We start from the raw sequence: 19,530 nt of genomic DNA, 5'->3' as shown, positions 1-19,530 counted from the left end.
ACTTTTGATGAACTCCTGCTCTTGCTACAAAGCGTCTTTATCGAAACCAAATTGAATAAAAAAATGTAAACAGAATTTTGCTTCGACAATTATTTTGCAGCACAAACGCAAAATTAAAATTCAAGTATTTTTTTATCTAAGTTGCAATGAGTTTTAGAAAAGGTTTAAGCAACCGATATATGATGTAATTACGTAACTTATTTAATAATACTTAGTTTGAACAAAAACTAAAATTATTAAAACAGTTTGATTAAAATAAAATCCGATAATACTTAAGCCTACTCGAATGGATTGTTCTGTTCAAAAAACACTTTTCCAGAATAACTTTGCTTTTCTCTCTCATGATTCAGAGAAAAATATAACAGCTTCTGAAATGTAGTAAAGAAACTTGTTAGATAAATGTTAAGTGTACTCTATAACTTTATAAGTTAGTATAATCTGAGTAGTAGGTGGTAAAAACAGTATTTGTTTATATTTTACGTAATTTTGAGCTACTTTGGTGCTATTGTACAATACAAATAATGGACTAGACTTTGGCACTTGTGTTAGAAATCTGAAGAGCATCTGACAAGATTTGTAATAAAGATGTTTTGCATTCGATATCAACCTAAAGCAGTGATTTCCAAGCGGGGTGCTATTTCCAATACTCTAGGGTGCCTCAAGTTGTTTGTCGCCTTCAGTTTTTATCTGTCTTCAAACGGTTAGCAAAGATCAATGTTACTGATGAAATTTTCATGCACGATTGGTTTTGTTGTATCATTGAGGGACAATTTTTGTCATTGGCCTACCTTGTACGATGTATAGTTGTATAATGTATAATTATATACTATATACATATCGTGGTCACAAATTCCTAGTGTGGCACCCTTTTGTTGAGATGGTTTCGTGATGTCACATGCAATGTCTGTACAAGTTGTGCTGATTGTCGAAGGTAGTTTATTTAGCAGTTAAATGCTCTTTTGTGGCTGCTAATGGAAAAGAAGTAGCCCAGATTTAGTTTCGGGCTGACTTCAAAAACAGAAAATTTAAATTTTCTTCAAAATATCTTTTCAAAGTGGTATTCAATTTCCAAATAAAAAATTGCTGTTAGGCTACTATTATTATGTTGGTTTCTGAAGTTGAACTTCCTTTCTTTAAGCTGTAAGGGATACTAAAGGAAAAACCTGACTTGGCGATTGTATACGTTGTTTGTGTTTGTCAGAGCTTTCAAAACGGGAATGGGTGTGAGCAGTGAAGCGTGCGACTGTACAGTCTACGTCACTATAGACTAGCAATCAGCTGATCGAGCAATAGTTGTTACTGCGGCGATTTAACTGTAGGCTATGTGTGTATGTACATCAAAACATCAGATTTCAACATCAAAACATCAAACAGTTTGCTCAAAGCATCAGATGTGATGTTAAAACATTAGATGTGGTAGCGTGGCTTTTGTTATTGCTGTCGATAGTGACGTATTCTCGAGCAGTCATTCCACTTTTTGGTCATTTTGAAAAAATTAAAAATAAATGAAACATTGGACTTTGGGCCTTGCTAGTGCCATTGAAAACAAATTTTTTTCGGTAATTTTTTTTTGAAATGTATTCTTGAATGTTCAGTTTACGCATTTTAATGCTTAATTCCAGTTTGAAAATATCATTTAGTATGCCTTTAAGGGCACAACAAGCGAAATTGCTTGTTTTTCTCCACAGCCTGTGTATTAGAGCTGTAAGTCAAGCAGAGAAGGCATATAACACTTTTTAAAGTCTTTGGTATAAAACGGTTAAGGTTTGGTTTAACAGCCTTCTGCATTCAAGGTGAAAAATTGTAGGCCTAAAATGGTTGGAAAATGGTCATTGACTTAAATAATGCAGCTTACAACTAAAACATGCTTGCATCGTAAACTAAAAAACAACATGTTTGATTTTCCAGCAGGAAACTTTCAAAGCTTTGCAACTACGGTACGTAGCCTATTTTCTAAATTTTTACCAAGATTTTTTTTTCTAAGCTAAAATAGATTGTTATACTAATAAATAAAACTTGTCCACAACACTACATTTTGTGTATGTTACCTCTGTATCTGTACCATTCCAACTGCTTACGTCATCTTTTTTCATTCGAGATGGGATTTGCAAAGACCTAGCGTCGGTAAAATCAACCTTGCTCAAAATTATAGCAGAAACAAACAAAAGAAATGCCTCCATCTTTGCAAAAGACAGCATGCAGTATACTGGAAATCTATATTTTGCCTGCATAACATAAAACAAAACTCAATTTTAAATTGGCTCCAGGTTTCTTAGTGACAGCGCATTATATGCCAAAGTTTCCAGTCACATAAGTGGCTGGATACTTTGTAGCTTCCCACGTCCACATCAGCTACTCTAACCTCATAGGTCTTTGACCTGAGGAGTTTTTCCGCAAGCTGTCCCTTTATAACGGTAGACTTATAGCGCTAACCGTTTACAAGTTGCCTTCGAAAGTGGTTGGTTTGATCAAATGTGCTTCTGTTGGTCGAATGTTTTTGGTATCCTTCCTAAGTATTTCAGATTTAGCTTATAGTTTCACGTCGTGAGTACATTAGGGTATGTGTTTTTTTCGCTTTTGTCTGTCTTTTACAACAATCCATCAAAAGTTACTGGAAGTAGTAACTTTTCTGAACTTTCATGTTCAGATGGAAATAACCAGTTCATGAAATCAAACATTTCTGTTCAATCTACTGGGTAAAATACAAAAATTGTGTTAATGCAAAAGGGAAAAAATTAATGAAATTAGTATTGGGTGCAACATTTTGCTTTCATACCTCGAATGGTTAAATGACAGAGACTTTGATCAAAAGCATTGTAAAGGACATGAAACTTTGAGACCACGAGTAAACTCAAGTCTTAGCATATAGCCACTATTATTTTATGCAAAGCGTTTCAAACACCCCCTGAACCTTTCAGTCCACAAAAATAAAAAGTGCTAAGATATGATAAAGACATTTTCAATGTTAAAGCTGTTGTATAGGCCTACAGTGTCTCCAAATCTCGTCACAGCGAAAATTTCTGATGAAAATGTTGAAGTTAAACAAGGAAGCTTCTATAAATACGTTGTTCAAATACTTCTTAAAAAATAGTGGTTTTTAAACTCTTTTCAAAACAACATTTGGAAAACTTTTTTGGTCTTGTGACGCATCAATAAATTTGTAAGACGCATATATTAAAAAAGTTTTATTTATTGAAAAAACAACAAAGTGAAGTGCACAAAGAATGAATGTGATGTATGAGGCTCCCTGTCTTTTTTTGCTATAAGGAAACTGCCAGTCACGGTTTCTTCATACAACACTAATCGATAATCCGTTTCAATCACAGATACAGCAGAAAATCATGCTGGTAGGAATTAGACAAAACAAAAAGTACATGTACAGCAGTTTTAGCTATTCCTGTTCAAGTGATTGGCATTCATTTTAAGGCAATCATTTAAGGCATTCATCGGCAATCTTTTTATGAAATATGCGGTTCTTTCTTCATTTAGTGAGTGAACATCTTAGAAAAGCATGTTCAAAGAAAAGTTACCGTAATATGCAATAAAAGAAACGAACTTCGATGGTTTGCAAACTGCAGCCACACATTTTATTGATGCCCGCTTCACTTGTCTCTCGCTATAGCCTACTGAACTAAACAAAAAAGCAAGCAGTGCTGTGATTACTATATAAAATCGTTAAATAGTTTTGAAGTAAAAACGTTTGACACTATATAGTTTTATTTCTTTTCCTAACGGCAGTTACAAAATTACACTAAATTAAAACTACAAAATTTATAAGCTTAATTTATTACTTAGTTTGAATACGTTTATCAAATTATTGCTCGACGTCTCTAGAGCATTAGGAACATAACATGCAGTTTAGGCGCCATTGCATTAAAAGAAAAATACTGAAAACTTACTGTTTAGGCTACTACAACTATGCCTCTGTTGATCAAATATTTTCTATTTCCCTTTTAAACTGTCAATCTGAGTTGAAAGTTTGTGTCGTGTCAACCTTGAGATTTTCCTTCTTTCTTCACGTCTACCAATCAATTACAAGGCATCGGAATTGACATTTCTGTATTTTTCGAAATCCATAAATGGACAAATGTGATTGCAATTTGGGGTCGGCCTCCTTTTAAGCACAACGTGCCAGTTTACAAAATACAGGATGTCAAAATGTTAATGAATTCACGTGCTTAATGTTTTTTGTGCATTGAATGTGTATACCAACTGATTTCAACAATACTTAAAAGGAAAGCATGTGTTGTTAAGCATAGACACTTTGTAATGTCGATACTTAATCCCAGCAGATATCATGCAACTAAATCAATTTGAAATAATATCACTGTTATGCATAAGCGTATCCTTTATGTTGAACACATTCTTCTGCATAATCAATTAAAAGTTGGATGCTAAGGTGACTTAGAACAAATGTCACGTGTGAACATATTTTTTCACATAAACAATCGGTAATTCTACTGCCGAATGCAAATCTTTTGCACCATTTTTGAAACAACTAACCTTTGTGACAAAAAGCTCCACTATGCTATGATGGAGGTCTTATAACGAATTGCAGTCGAGGTGAATTATACAGTCGACACAAGTAAATAGTCACAAATGAGATGCCTTGCTAGCTACCAACTGCGTTTGGAAGTCATTGACCTCTTTCCATTGGAAAGTTAATATTGTCTCAAAACTGAGATGTCAGATCCAGGTAAATGCACATCAACTTCAGTTGAGACAATTTCATTATTAGAGGAGGCCTACAGTAGCCTACTTCGTGGTTAAAATTACAAAAAAGGTAGTGTGAACATATTTGGAGATGACTACATTCCGTTTGCTGACAAAACACTTTTTTAAGTTTCCTGAAGAAGTAATCATTTTGTTGTAGACCTACAATATTATACGAACACCTTCGGATAACTAAAAAATATAATTTGAGTAACAATTGTGAGGAAATAGTTTAGTAAAGTCAGATAGTCAAATTAGATAGGATGTTGATCAAGCAGACAGAATTTCATTAGATAGCTAACATTTAAAAACCACCACTAAGACCTAAAATGTATATACAGTATTACCACATTGGTGACCTCCGAACGTAAGTAGGGTTGAAAAAAAAAAAAAAAGCGTACTGTACTTCTCGAAGTTTTCTATAAGTGTGTATGAGGAAATTGAAAGATTTCTTTACTAACAGAAAGCTTAGAATTTTTTTGTTTATTTTAAGGGTAAGCAGTTATTGCTCTAAGAATCTCCATTGAATTGTGCAAAATGTACCATTTGGGCTCACAACTCAATTATTATCTTGCTCAGCATAACCTTCGCTGTCTGCAGGCACTTCTTCATGTGAACTATCAGACTCTCTTTTGCCAAACCTTCCAACAGCTCTTTTAATATCGGCTGTAGTAGCTCGTTCTTCCGTTAGCAGTTCAAGTGAAGCACTTTCTTTGTCAATCAACTTTACTTCTTTATCATCACTGGTAAGGTAGAAATCATCCTCTGTGATGCCAAACTGAGCACAAGCCTTGCGGAACCTCATTGGTCTATAAATAAGTAGCAGAAAATAAGCTTTTAATATGTAGCAGAAAATAAGCTGTAGCGACACAGGGTTTTATGAGGACTTCCCACACTAGTAGTGAAATATTTCACAAAAGAAAATATGCTAGAAATGTGAAATTTCTTGACTTTTAGTTTTTATTCTTTGTGAATTTTTTAAACCTAAACTGGTCACTTCTCTACCTTCCTGCCTTTCACAATAAGCATTTCGTCTCAGGTGGCTAGACATTTTTGTGCAATGGTAGTTATACATTATGTTAATGTTAGTGCAATATAAATGTTAATGCAATTACTTTGAAATGTAAAAACGCCCAAAAATGTCTTATATTTATGAGCATAAGTAATTTTTTGTTGAGTTTAGCATTACTCTATGTTATCATACAAAAATTTCAATTTTGAAGGTATTTTTGGAAAGGTAAAATAAAAACCGACTTTCTGACTTTTTTTTCATCTCAAACAATTTATTTAATAAATTGGTTTGGTAAAAATTTAATTTTTATACGCACAATACACATGGCTATTATTTTGTAAAATATTTTGGCTCTGTGATTTTCATGCTGCTCCCGTTATTAGCGAATAATTACCACCGGCTAAGATAGCCAGTGACGTGCTTTTCGCGTGCAAAAACAGCTCGTATTAAGATAGAGTTAATCTATCGTAAAAATAATGAAGTACCTGTATAGATACAAAGATAAAAAAAGTATGTTCTATAGCCTTATCTCAGTAGGCTACAACAAAACACTCATAGAATCCAAAGCTTCCTCAAGTATCGTTTGTACTTTGTATGTCTTTTGCCTATAGGCTAAAACTGAATACAAACAGTCAGCTAAAAATAAGCCTATAAACTCAAACTTATAAACTCTAATACTTGTAAAATTAGCGCTCTACAAACAATCTCAAATCCTGTAGAGAAATTCCGTTCGAAGTTTTGTGTTTGGTCCCATATAGTAGAGTATGCCTCTTTTATTAAAATTTATATTAGTTCTTTCGCCATTTGGCCAAAACATACTTAAAGAAAATAACTTTAAACGCGTCTAAATTACAAAATTTCTTTTTATAAAACCTTTTCAAAAGTTCAGATTGCTTCCTAAATTATGTTTGAGAAAAATGCTGATAAAAAGTGGACTTTGGCATTGTTTACAAGCTAAAAACAGATCGCCAATGCAAACATAAAATCAATCAAGTTATAGCCTACTTTAAGTTTCTAAGTTATTCTTTAAGTTACTTTAAGTTTCTCTATGCTCTTTCGAACCTATACGTTCTTCGATTCAAAACCTTTTATAACATTTTTCTTATAAACTGCAGGATATGGTTTATTTTCACATTTTTACAGCACGAATTGTGACACCAATATACTATATAATCCACACCGATATGCGATATTCAACTTTCAGATTCCCCAAGAATCTTAAGTATATTTTTAGGCACTTCTTTTTAGGCTGTTGCGATACATCAACAAAGTACTTTCGCACATGTAGACAAAATATATACAAGAAACAAGATGCTGTTCACAAAGCTCAGCAGCAATTATTACAAAAGCATACTTTTATGATTGTTCACTCTTACATTGTTATCACACAAATAGCGACTTACGTAAACAAACGGTATTGAACTTGACTTTTGCTGTCACCAACTGCATTATACAAACTGTAGTGAAAACAATATTCATTCCAGTGTCAAAATTTTATTACATTTTTTACTGCAGCTTCACAAAATTTCTTAGCTAAAATATTGACTCTAATCGAAGTTTTAAAGGTTTTTAGCTGTGCTTAAACACTTTTTAAGCCGTTTGCTTTTCATTTAAATCAGCAGTATTTGACAAGCTTCCTTATTCTTCATCAGATGATGAAGATTCATTAGAGCTTGAAGTTCCAGAAGAATCATCTTGAACTAATTCCTTTTCAGATACCGATGATGACACAATTTTACCATCCCTGCAAAATGAAATGGTTTTTAATGATACGTTTTTGTTTTGAACCAAAAGTTCGAAAGAATGCTTTCCAAAAACCCAAATTTGAATTTTTTGCGTAGGCTATACTGTAATCTAGTCGTTTTGGACAACATGTGAGCAAAGATAGTGGTTATTTTTTTCTTCTGATTTTGCAGGCTGGCTACATGCTGTATCTTTCGTCAACTATTTTTTTCATAAAATCATACCGATACCGCTGATGCTCCTAACTCTACGGCTTATAGTATTTTTAAACCGTAAAGTATTCTTCAATGAGCTTAGTTATAAGTAGTGGACTAATGTTTAGATGAAATAACTTGAGCAACAGTAAAGCAAAAATAGTCCTTTTGATTTCAAACTGTTGTTTTCTGCTTTGGTTTCTAACTGCAATTTAATTAATCTGAAATTACAATCGTAGGTGCAAACGGCCTGATTTTTGCGCTAGCTTTCGAAACAAACCGTTAGTACCACAGCGAGCCTGCAGCATCAGACTAAAACAGGTCGTCTGTATCTACATTTGTGAAGTAAACAACGATCGTGCTACTACTAGTGAAACTCAATCTACTTCTTAATCTTAAAACATAATGCTAGATTAAAAAATTACATTACGATTTGTCTACCTACCTTGTTTCAATTGTCTTGACAATTACCCTTTTTGTCATTTTCGTGTGTTGTTCATCATCACTTTCGCTGCTTGAAGACACCCTGAAAAGAATTAAACAATTCTTTACAATTAGATATACTAACGTCAAAATGATTAAAACAGCTACATCGCCACACTTTGATATTTTGTTTTTTACTTATTTTACATTGATACTTTAAAAAAATTACGTTAATTTCTATTTTTAGATATCTTTTCAAATGAATAATCGCATAAAGCTTACATAAAGTGCAGTAGTAATAGGCGAAGTGCTACAGCAGCCATAACAACTTTTAAAGTAAGCTTTGACAAATATTCTTACTGTGTTTGTACATAAAGAAACAACAATCGTAACACACTTGTGTTTGGGTACAATTTGCAAAAATTTGCAGGTCTTGTAGTCTATTGAAATACATTTAAAAAATATGTCGAGTGACAAGTTACGGAATAGAAGTGTAGCTTCAAGTTTACTTATTGCATGTGCGATGAAAATAACCCTGGTTCACCGAAATAACTATAAAAACTATTCCTAATAGCACAGTACGTTTCTTTATATTTGAAAATAATGACATCATAGTTTTGTAAGCTATATTGTTCTGCTTTGTGATTTATAATCTGCTAGTATTTTTCAATGTGCAGGTGCAAATGCCTTAAAGTCGATGCTAGTTGCGCTTGACTACAATGCACATTATTACATTTGCATTTTTATCTGCATTCCACCCAGTTTTGAATATATTAAGTTAAACTGCTACAATGAAGAATGGACCCTACAGCAGTCCAAGAAACTGAAATTCGCATGTGCATAAAATATCCTGAACCTCAGCTACATGGTCACACAGTGAAAAAGTCTGCCCGACAATCGAAGGCATGTCAGTTCGAAACTGCTCCAGAGTACGCGGCTGGGTTTTAACAAGACATCTAATCGCGTGTTAAAGTATACTGTTGTTGCAATGTGAGCAAAATAAAACCGATTTATTGATTATTACAGAATTGAAAATAAATAATATAATATATAATAATAATATAATATATATATAATATAATAAATATAATATAGAGCTTCGGTAGAGAGTTTGTCTTGTTGCACCATAGGCATACGAAGCCGAGCAACGTGATCAAGTTTAGCATCTTCAAGTTTATTACATTTACATAAACATAAAACTACGCAACAAATTAAGTATCGAACGTTTTCGACATCACAAGATGTCCTCTTCAGGAATAACATGGATACCCGTCATACTTTTTTGATAAAATATTAAAAACTTTTTTGGATACGAAACCGAAAGATAAACCCGAAGAAGACGATTTTAGCAACTTTTTTGATATGCCATTCTTGGGAAAAGATTCGGTAAGATTTTCAAAAAATCTAGCTAAACTTGTCAAAAAGAAATTTGATTGTGACATTTACCCTGTTTATAGAACGTTCAAAGTAGGCAGATATTTTCAGCTGAAGTCGCCTACGCCCTTTGCTTTATGTTCTAATGTCGTTTATAAATTCAGTTGTTTGCGTGATGCAAGCCTGACATACATCGGTATGTCAACACAACATTTATCGACTAGAGCTGGGGAACACCTGAATTTGAATTCTACACAGAAAAGCGCAATTAAAGATCACATTTTTTCATGTACAGAATGCCAAAATAACGTTTCTATCAAGCAGTTTGAGATCATGTCTAGAGGCAGGTCTGAGTATCAAACTAAGATCTTGGAAGCCCTGTACATAAAACGTCACAATCCACTTTTAAACAGACAATTGTATGCTTGCGGCTCGTCTTTCTTGCTCTCTGTATTTTAAAATTAGTTTTTTCGCACCTTGCCTTTTTACCATATCATGTGACCTGTTTAACACCTTTTGATGCAGTTACCTTTGATTCTCGTGGAGCCTAATATCGTTGAGTTTGAGCTAGTCAGAAGTACTGTGCAGTTTTTTGTCTTTTTCTGTTTATAGATTTAGTTAACCATTGTATATTTTTTCCAGATGTAGTTAATTTGTATGTATGTTATTCCTGAAGAGGACATCTTGTGATGTCGAAAACGTTCGATACTTAATTTGTTGCGTAGTTTTATGTTTATGTAAATGTAATAAACTTGAAGATGCTAAACTTGATCACGTTGCTCGGCTTCGTATGCCTATGGTTCAAATATAATATAATAATTTAAAACCAACAAAGTTTTTAAACTATTACTTTTTTTCTTCGCCTTCAAGTAATCTTCTATAGGTCAAAATTTCCTTTTCCAGAGAAATCTTCACACTCATCAAACGTTTATATTCGGCAAGATGACGTTTCATTTCTCCTGTTGCAAAATCAAGCTCGTTTCCGAGACTTGCGACTCGGCTCTGGTAGCGAGCTCCTTCTATTTCGTAACGTTTTTCAACATCCGCCAGGTTGCGCTCAAGGTAGTCATTCTGAAAGAAAACAAAGCATCAGATATGTGAATTGATGTAATTCTTAGTACGGGTATCCGAAGATCTCTAGATATATATTTTTAAAAGGAAAGTATGGTCGTTTAATGTAGAATTGAATTTATAAAATTGTGTAGTTTCTATTTAAAATGATAAGTTTTTATCTTACTCAAACTGTGAAATACCAACAATAGATTTGATTAGAAAATCAGTCGAATGCATTTAAGACGTCTTTGGTTGTGCTGACTGCAACAACCAACTTTCTCCAAAAAGTGTTTTTATAACACAAAGACAGTTTAAGACCAATGAAAACTGTGCAAAATTTGTGGCGCCTACACCTAAAAAACTACAATCTCAAAATGACATCATTACGCCTAAGGCATCCACAGCATTTGCTAACTTTATCTTAAAAGTAATATCGCCTGTTGACGCCTAATAAGGTAGTAAACCGCCTAATACCGGTTTTGTAAGCGCCGGTATGACTCTACAGTGAGCACTGAGCACAGTGTAAACGTGTGCAAAAGTTTTGCTGCAATCATTTAATAGCAAAAACGGACACAACCACTCCCAAGCGAGATTACATGGCTTGCACCGCTTTTGCCAAAAATTTTTATATTGTTTTGCTAAAATTATAATGCAAAATATACAGCATTAAGTTTAAAATTACGCAAAAAAAAAAAATTTACAGCATGTAAATGATTTGAAACAGTGACAAAAACAGACAACACACGTTATTGAAGCGGACTATTTTCGTTTTTTAAGGAGCACAACCCACGTGCTCTTTGTAAACTGGAGAAGACCATACATTGACTTCTTTTACCTTCTAAAAGTAGTTGTATCCCCTCGAAGAAATAAAGTCAATGATTATGAATAAAGTAATGGCAACACGCAATAAAAACAATCATACCGATCCTCTAAGTGACTCAAGTTCCATTTCCAATTGAGTAACTTGCTTTCGGTAGTCATTCACATCTGTTCGGACCTTCTCCAGCTCACCAACGTTCATCTTAGCTCTTTCTTCCAAGTCTTCAAACTAAATATTTCACAATGCAATACAAAAGTATAAGTTCCGCCTCCTGTTTCTCGTTATTGCAAGAGTATTGATATTTTCCCATACTCAAAAGTTTCTGCAATCAGTCACTTATGATGTCTACTAATTATTATATATATAAATATAGCATAATGATTAATGACTCTACTACTTTATTTTATTTTACTGTGTATATGGACCCATTATGATAACATATTTACATAAGATAGTATAATAACATAGCTTGTAGCCTACATACCATAATCATACAAAGTAATAGTAGTAGTAAAATGCTCAATGCTTAAAATGTAAATTTTTAACTAAGTTTGTTGGCATGATTTTATTTCATTGTGCTAGACTGCAATTAGAGGGAGATGTAAACGGTTAGTTGACTTTGAGAGGGCCTGCAGTAATAAATCTAAACGCTTTTTGGACTTGCAAAACACGTTTTCTTTCGTACGACTGTGCAGTCCAGTAGTAGCCTACACGTGATATTGATCGCATGGCAAACGCAATGCACAAAAATGCTATAAAAGGGCACAGACCATATCGCAAAAATGAACGACCTACCGCCCATATGGGGTGTGTATTTTGCGTTTTAGTTGGATGGCTTATCAGCACAATGGCAATTAGCTGGTTGAAAAGCAATAGTTCGTTCAATAGCCACCTCCCTATTCCTATCCCAGCCATTGCCATTGTACCAAAAGTGCTGATGAAAAGTGTAGCCTACGCTAATTTTGACTGGCACCTTATGGTTTGTACGACTACGAAAGTGCAATATCAAAGCTTAACTTTTGACGGTTCTGATATTTTTGTTAGCATACTGCATACGTCACAAAGCACAGGACAATGTGATCACAGCATGGTCCTGTGTTTTGCTATGCTAGACATGCAGTAACGACCTGATCTAGCCTTCTGAAGAAGTTAGTCGTGTCTCATTGACAAAAGGTTGAAATACAAACAGATTATCATATTTCATACATCTTTTGATAGCTCAGCTTCTTTTGCACCAGAAAAACATATAATCCATAACATGTTTTTTTCACATGACAATTCCCATATTGGTAATAAACTTCATCTTCTTAATTGTGATTAGTCAACTGACTGAATGCCACGTGTGAGAAGTTTATATTTGTCGTATTTGCTACAAATATTTTCAATTTACTATTGGTGGATTTTAGCCGTTTAATTTTGGCATTGAATCTACAGAAAATTCTTACAAAAGTTTATTTTAAGTAACAAATAATTTAAGTAGAATTTGAAACGTTTAGAATAAAAACATACCTTCGTCTTATACCATTGCTCAGCCTCGTCACGGTTCTTGAGAACAATCTGTTCATATTGAGCTCGAATCTGTCGAAGAAGCTCAGCCACATCTGGAGCAATACCATCAACCTCCACGCTGGTTCCTTGGTTTTTAATTTGTTCTTTTAAGTCTTCAATTTCCTAAGAATTTTAATGTTGGTTAAGGTCCAGATTTTTTATGTTTTATTTCTCATGCAAAAATAACTTGAATTGAATCTGACCATTAGTTTGTAAAATAAGTCTCAAACAAAATGCAAACAAATTTTAGTCAATGCAACTTTTAACAAAATGAATCATAAATAACAACAACAAACTAATAAAGTATTATTAATGTCTGTAGACTTATTGATTACTGCATAAAGAATGAATTTTCTTCTGACAGGTGCTTTACTAAATCACGGGTTTAAAGTTATGTTTTAAACAATAGAAAAATTCGCATAATGTAGTGTTAAGTGTAATAATACCTTAATAATTTTATTTTGATTGAGTTTGTTCAGTGCATTTTTTTACTATCACAACGAAAAGCAACAAATGCCAAACATAGCAGAGGTCTAGAAAAAGGTAGAAGCAACAAAACGTGGACAGAACAACGTGCATGATACCAAAGCAGGACAATCAGTTTAAAAATATGGCACTGTCGCAACAACTTAAATTGATTTGAAATATTAGATTTCGAAATGAGCATTTTCTGTAGTATTTTAAGAAACACTATATTTTAGATGCATTGAGTCGATCGTCTGACCAGAAAGCATTCCAACAGAGAAATAATGGGGGAGAGGGGAAGAATGCATCACACCTCGCTATGCAGCTTCTTGCCATAGTCAAGCTCCTCCCTCAACGTTTCAATCTTCCTCTCAAGATCCACGCGTACCATGGTGGCGTCATCAACGTCCTTACGTAATCGTCCCAATTCGTCATCCAACTCAGATCTTAGACGCCCTTCATGGTCTAATCTGTGATAATTTTAAAATTTCTTACGATTGAAGTTTTTTGATATTTTGTTGTTATACTAAGTTATGTCAGTTTCTATAAAGTCATGCTTTACTGAATACAAAATGCCTTAATTATTTATTTGTTTAACAATGTTCAATGAAGTTGAGTTTATCGCTAAATCAGTTCTTGCAACTAGCTAAAGTACGAAAAGATCGTATGCATATCGATAGCCAATAAATCTTGCAAAAAATTGTTTTGATGTAATAAATGCGCAGAAGTCAAACTTTATGTAGATAAACAAATCACAAAACTATTAGGCTATTTCCACTTGAAATAAATTAATATGTTTTGTAAAATTGCAATTAAAGTGCTTAAACTAACAGTTAAGTACGCGAGTTGGCTCTTTGCAGAATTACATATTGAAAACATTAGACACCGCTAATGGCACCGGGCTAAAAATTTTGAAGTCTAACTTCGCAAGGGAGATGAAGTGAAGTCTGTGAAGCCATATTTTGTTCTAGTTAATGAGACGCATTTTTATCTTTTTGTTAGAATATTTAGTTTCAATTTATGAGCAATAATGATCACACAGCCCTTTTTAATGACATTCTTCATGAGCGTCATGACAACTTGTCTGCTCTTGCACGCAGTTTAAATAACGGACAAGAATCATCTTACTGATGTTACAGCTAGTTGTATGAATGAAATTTCACGGTCCTGTTTACTGTGATTTTGATAAAGATTGATTTACAGCTAAAAGTATTTTTTTAGCTTTACAAAATTTAAAAGGCCTTGGAATTAAAGCTTCGTCAAGCATTTTAAATACGTCACCAATGGTAGATATTGAACTTTTTTTTACACGAAATTGAAATAGTGATGTTGGAAATCAACTGTTTTGAAACGTATCATAAAAAAAAAACGACAATTGGATGTTGACGTCTCATTTGCGACCTATTGCAAAACAATTTTCAAAAACGTCTGTAAGCTACACTCCCTAAAACGGCTTGCGGTGGTCTGTGGCAGAGTTGATTTGTATGTGGGAAGCGTTGGATCGGATTATTTTACGTTCAACTCGGCATGTCGTCAAACTATAAAGGTTAATCTCCAATGCTTTAAATCATGTAGCTGTTAAATTTCACGAAATTTTCTTGCCGGGTACCCGGAGGGCAAATCAGCCTTGCCTATGTTCACGGATGACCTTTCTAGTGAAATCTTTTGATAGATTTGAAGTTGTTACCATAAATGCAAGCAAATAATAGAATTAATTTCTCTGTGTCTCAATTAGCTCTTTCAGGACATTGTAGTCTAACATTTCAATGATATTGTAGGCGATTATATTTATTGGTTCTTAAACATTTTTCTACATGTCTGCCGAATTTCTACCTTTACTTTATTTGTTTGCAACGTTAATGAATGTATCCACATCCAACAATTATTTCACATTGTAAATACAAGTTCAAACGAGAAACAGAGCTTCGTGCGAGATAACTGTGTCCTCAAAAAGATTTCAATATCCTAAAGTTTAATTCAGGTTAAGCAATAAAAATCTTAAGTTATATAACAAGAATGTTATTATTAATTGTAAAGGTAAAATGATAGTTTGGCTAATTGCGTTACAGTGTGCTTCAAACGTTATAGTTTTAACATAAGAAGAACTTGACAGATCATAAAAAAATTTTTGAAGCTAATATTCACCCAAACTTTTCTAACTTTTCCAATTTAAAGTTTAATAGTCTTTAAACATGAAAATTATGTTCAAAACTTAATTTATACAATTTTTCATTTCAAAACCCATAATGTGTAGCCAAATAGCAGAGTGGATTGCGAAATTCGTTACCGAATCACCAAATTAAGCTCATGCAGCAAATGTACACGAAAAATCGTATCCTGAGGCGTATGACGAGTTGTATGTTGCCAAATACACGCATAGATTGCGGTTTACCGAGCATAGAATTCCTGATGACAAGTTATGCCTTTGAAAACAAAATACTGCAGTGCACATCATCATTCAGTGGATGGAATACCATTTAAAAAAGCCAAACGGAAATATTCCGTTTTTATTTGAACGCATAAGTCAACAAGCCTGTATTTGTAAACAAGTCACAGTACATTCCGGATCGGAATTAATCTTTTTATTATTGAAATGAATTGAAATGTTTCCATAGTTGAAATGATTAAACATTAGAATGTTTATACTATTGAAGAAAAACCTTGCAAAACGTAACAGTATAGAAATGATAAAGTAACTTGAGCCCACATGATGAACACAGCACTTGGTTTATGGCAAGGGTCTATTTTGAACTTTTCTTTCACAGAATCAATATCTTATAGTTGATATTTACTCATAAAAGCTAACAATTTAGTAAGAAATGTGCCATATCTGTTAACACACCTCAGAAGATAAATATTATTGAAAGGTGTCTTGTAAATCATTATTCATGTAACTAGATTATTGCTTTTTTTTTGAACTACTGTATATTTTATAATATGCAAATTCAAACACATTTTCTTTTTAAACACGCAAATAGTTTTTTTTTTGTATATTGCATGGGGTTATCCAAGCCAGCTTAAAAATCATGTAGCTGCACTAAAAATTGTTGTTGGACTAAAATTTCGAAAATGAAGCAAATAAAGAGGTTTGAGCATCTTCAACAACACTTTACTTGTTATTTATATTCACTTCTTTTCAAAAATTATATAGAATATTTAAAAAATAATGATTTAGTTACATTTTTACAACTCAAAGTTTATTTTTTAGAGGAAAAGTACGTTTAAACCTTGTTTGATTGGTTTGAAAGTACTTTTCCCTTGTGTAGTAAGTTAACTTTATTCAGCTACAAATTTACAAGACCGTTTTGCCACACCCCATAAACAGTTAGGCCTACTCAATAAGTTTTCGTTTTACGACTTGATTTTAGTGTAAATTCAATGGTATTATTATTGAAAGCTTCAATAATGAATCATAATAACTTATCTCAAGATATTGAGATAATCTTAATGTGAGAGTCAATGGAGATAAAGCGAGTGGACCTATGATTGATTAGTTAAGAGGATCGCTAGACGATTAACTTGTTTCCAACATCAACATTCTAGACCGCGTACACTAACTGCAGTCCATACTAGACGATTTCCTTTTTAATTGGAAAGTCTTAAAGACTACACCTGGGATTTTATGCTTAGCGAAATCACAATTTCTCTAGTGAGCTCTAGTGTTCTAGAGTTTAGACTATAGTGAGTAGGCTACTCAGCCTCGTGTTGACTGCTAAGAACGCTTTTTTCTGCAGAATACATATGGTCTAGCTTTGGAAACGTTCTTTTCTTCTCTACTTTGGCAACCGGGCTACGTAACCATTATTGCGTTTTATTCATGTAACTTTAATACAATTCTTCCTCTGATGAAAGTGATGAAAAATACAACTAGCCTTGTCTCATCGTATGTTGTAGGACTTGCATAAAAGTGTTTTGTGTGTTGTTTTTAACAAAATAATATTTTCATTTTTTATATTTTTGAGGCATAGCTGCCCCACCAACTTTTCATCGTTAGCACAAATGCACAATTTCCTGATTAAATTCAAGCAACACTCCAGAACAACTTACTTCCATCTCAGCTCAGATGCTTCTCCGCGTAAATTGTCCCTTGCGATTTCTGATCGAACTTTTTCCAAAGTAGCATCATCTACTTGACTGCGAAGTCTCCTCAATTTTTCCAACTTGTCATCTCCTAGATCAGTCTCTTTCTTCGAACTTGCCTCTCGGATCAACTTCTCGAGTTTCGAGTTTTGCTCCTCCAAGTATTTCACTGTATTATTAGAAAAAAAGTTTATGAATCAATTTAATTAAAATTTGAGTAGAACACGGAGTTCTTTTACAAAGTAACAATTTTAGCGACACTTTTAAGCGACAATTTTAGTAACACTTTTAGCGACACAGGTTAGACTTTTCTAGCAAGCACAGAACTCCAAACATTTGTAAATGACAGAGTAATTCGCTAAATGTCAGTATAGATCAAACAAAGTGGTATATTACTTGCATGAGTAACTTTAATTATTGTGTGAGAATTTGGAAAAGCGTATTCAATGCATATAAACAAAAGAACGAAAGCCATCGTTGAAAAATCTATGCAATTAATGTACTGTATAGGCAGTACGCCATCATGACACTGAAGCCCATTTTGATGGCTCAGCTAAGCACTTGGCCATCACACTAAACAAAATCGTTTGTAGTCTACAAAGAATGTAGATTGAGCTCTGGTGAATACTAGATGCATAAACGGTCGCGTTGACATAAAGGTTCAGACTTCAGAGGACTTTCGGACCCGAGCGGGGATGATTTTAGGAGCCTTAGGAGATTTTAGGAGCCGTAGCCTTTCCAAGGGCCAGCAGAAACTTAAAGACAATGTTGCGTATTCTTTGGATGTAGTTGTTATAGAATTATTAGAAGTTATAAGTGTCTTGATTTGGTGGTCGAAGATCTCATTGGTACCGGAAATAAATTACCCTCTCAATGGCCTTGTGCGTAGATAAGACAAACGGAGAGCAATATAATCGGGTAGCTTATTTTCTGAACGGAATTAAGGTGTTTTCCTGACGAGGGCATAAAGTTTTGCCGAAAACGTTTGAAGTTATGTAGCCTAGCTATTTTATTTTATGTATTATTTTTTGAATTATGCAATTCAATCTTATAAAGCTGTTATCGATTATCTGTCTGTGGTATTCAAAAAGTATCTCTCTACCAAAGTTATACTATTCTCTGAACTTCCAACACATTTTTTTGCTATTTCGGAAAATAATTTCAATGAATTAATTTTGTCATTGTTTTCTCACCCTTTTCAATGTAATTTGCGAAACGACTATTGATGCCACTCAGAGTCTCTTTTTCATTCAGATTTAAATTGAGCATATCTCCCTCCATCAACCCTGCAGATGCGGATCCTGATCCTAAAATTCAATGAAAAAAGTCTGGTTTAGTAAATTAATATTTTAGAAATAAATTTGTTCGACATTCAAAATGTTCAATATAAGGCGACGAAATTGCAACAAGTAGCCTAATTCAAACTATTAGAAGGCCTATGTCAAGAAAATGTTTTTTTTTAATAATTTCATATTTTCTTGGTGAGGAATGTAAAACAAATAAAAAAGCACATAAAATGAACGATGTGTTCCAAACTAAGGCAAATAGCCTAGTTATTTTTAGCCTTTGTTGTTATGAAAGCATGAAAAATGAAACGTTTACATTAAAAGTTTCAATGTGTGAGCAATTACCACTTCAGTGTTTAATTAATAACGTTAAGAAGAAAATTTTAACATTTTCGTTTGTTTCTTTGCCAGACATTTAATCTACTCGTTCATGGCAAACATTGTTGTAGATTTGACAGTGGTCAGAAAATATTTCTTGCATTTCCTTGATAATGTTATAAAAGCAATAACAAACACAACAGGCCATTGATAGTCGACATCTTTAAATTGTTCAAACGAATTTTATAAATTTATGAACTTACCAAGGCCCCCTCCTGAAGATGCAGCAGAATAGGAATAAGAGACTCTTTTGGATGTCACTGGCTCCTCTGCTGCGTATGATGCAAAACTTTTGGAGCCCGCTGTGGAATAAGCAGTTTGCTTCCCAAAGGTATTTCTATAGCTTGATCTGCCTGATTTTGACGCCATGATGCTTGTTAATTAAGTTAATGCTGCACAAGAAAGTTAGTAAGAATTTGCTTATTTTACACCTGAACACCG

The 19,530-nt window shown here is 33.6% G+C and overlaps 1 protein-coding gene across 1 annotated transcript; it reads right to left on the bottom strand.

The window, feature by feature from the left end:
• Positions 1-6,840: 6,840 nt before the first annotated feature.
• LOC145772311 (glial fibrillary acidic protein-like) lies at positions 6,841-19,527 on the bottom strand. Its single transcript, XM_082584190.1, has 9 exons — positions 19,293-19,527; positions 18,619-18,732; positions 17,393-17,594; positions 13,659-13,815; positions 12,842-13,003; positions 11,435-11,560; positions 10,310-10,530; positions 8,108-8,188; positions 6,841-7,469 (listed from the first exon to the last, which is right to left on the bottom strand). Exons 1-9 carry the CDS (start codon positions 19,456-19,458, stop codon positions 7,364-7,366), a joined length of 1,335 nt encoding a protein of 444 aa, XP_082440316.1. The 5' UTR covers positions 19,459-19,527; the 3' UTR covers positions 6,841-7,363.
• Positions 19,528-19,530: the final 3 nt, after the last annotated feature.

This window comes from Aplidium turbinatum, chromosome 1 (genome assembly GCF_918807975.1).
Source record: "Aplidium turbinatum chromosome 1, kaAplTurb1.1, whole genome shotgun sequence".
In the NCBI taxonomy this organism is placed as follows: domain Eukaryota; kingdom Metazoa; phylum Chordata; class Ascidiacea; order Aplousobranchia; family Polyclinidae; genus Aplidium; species Aplidium turbinatum.
This window is presented reverse-complemented; position numbering and strand designations above follow the sequence as displayed.

What these genes read in the sequence shown, in the direction of transcription:
- LOC145772311 (XM_082584190.1), bottom strand. Translation starts at nt 19,458, where the DNA reads ATGGCGTCAAAATCAGGCAGATCAAGCTATAGAAATACCTTTGGGAAG. An exon ending in ATCTTCAGGAGGGGGCCTTG is followed by an intron (nt 18,733 to 19,292) that starts GTAAGTTCATAA and finishes ATTGAATTTTAG; the next exon opens with GATCAGGATCCGCATCTGCA. An exon ending in GCAAGAAGCTGCATAGCGAG is followed by an intron (nt 13,004 to 13,658) that starts GTGTGATGCATT and finishes TAAAATTCTTAG; the next exon opens with GAAATTGAAGACTTAAAAGA.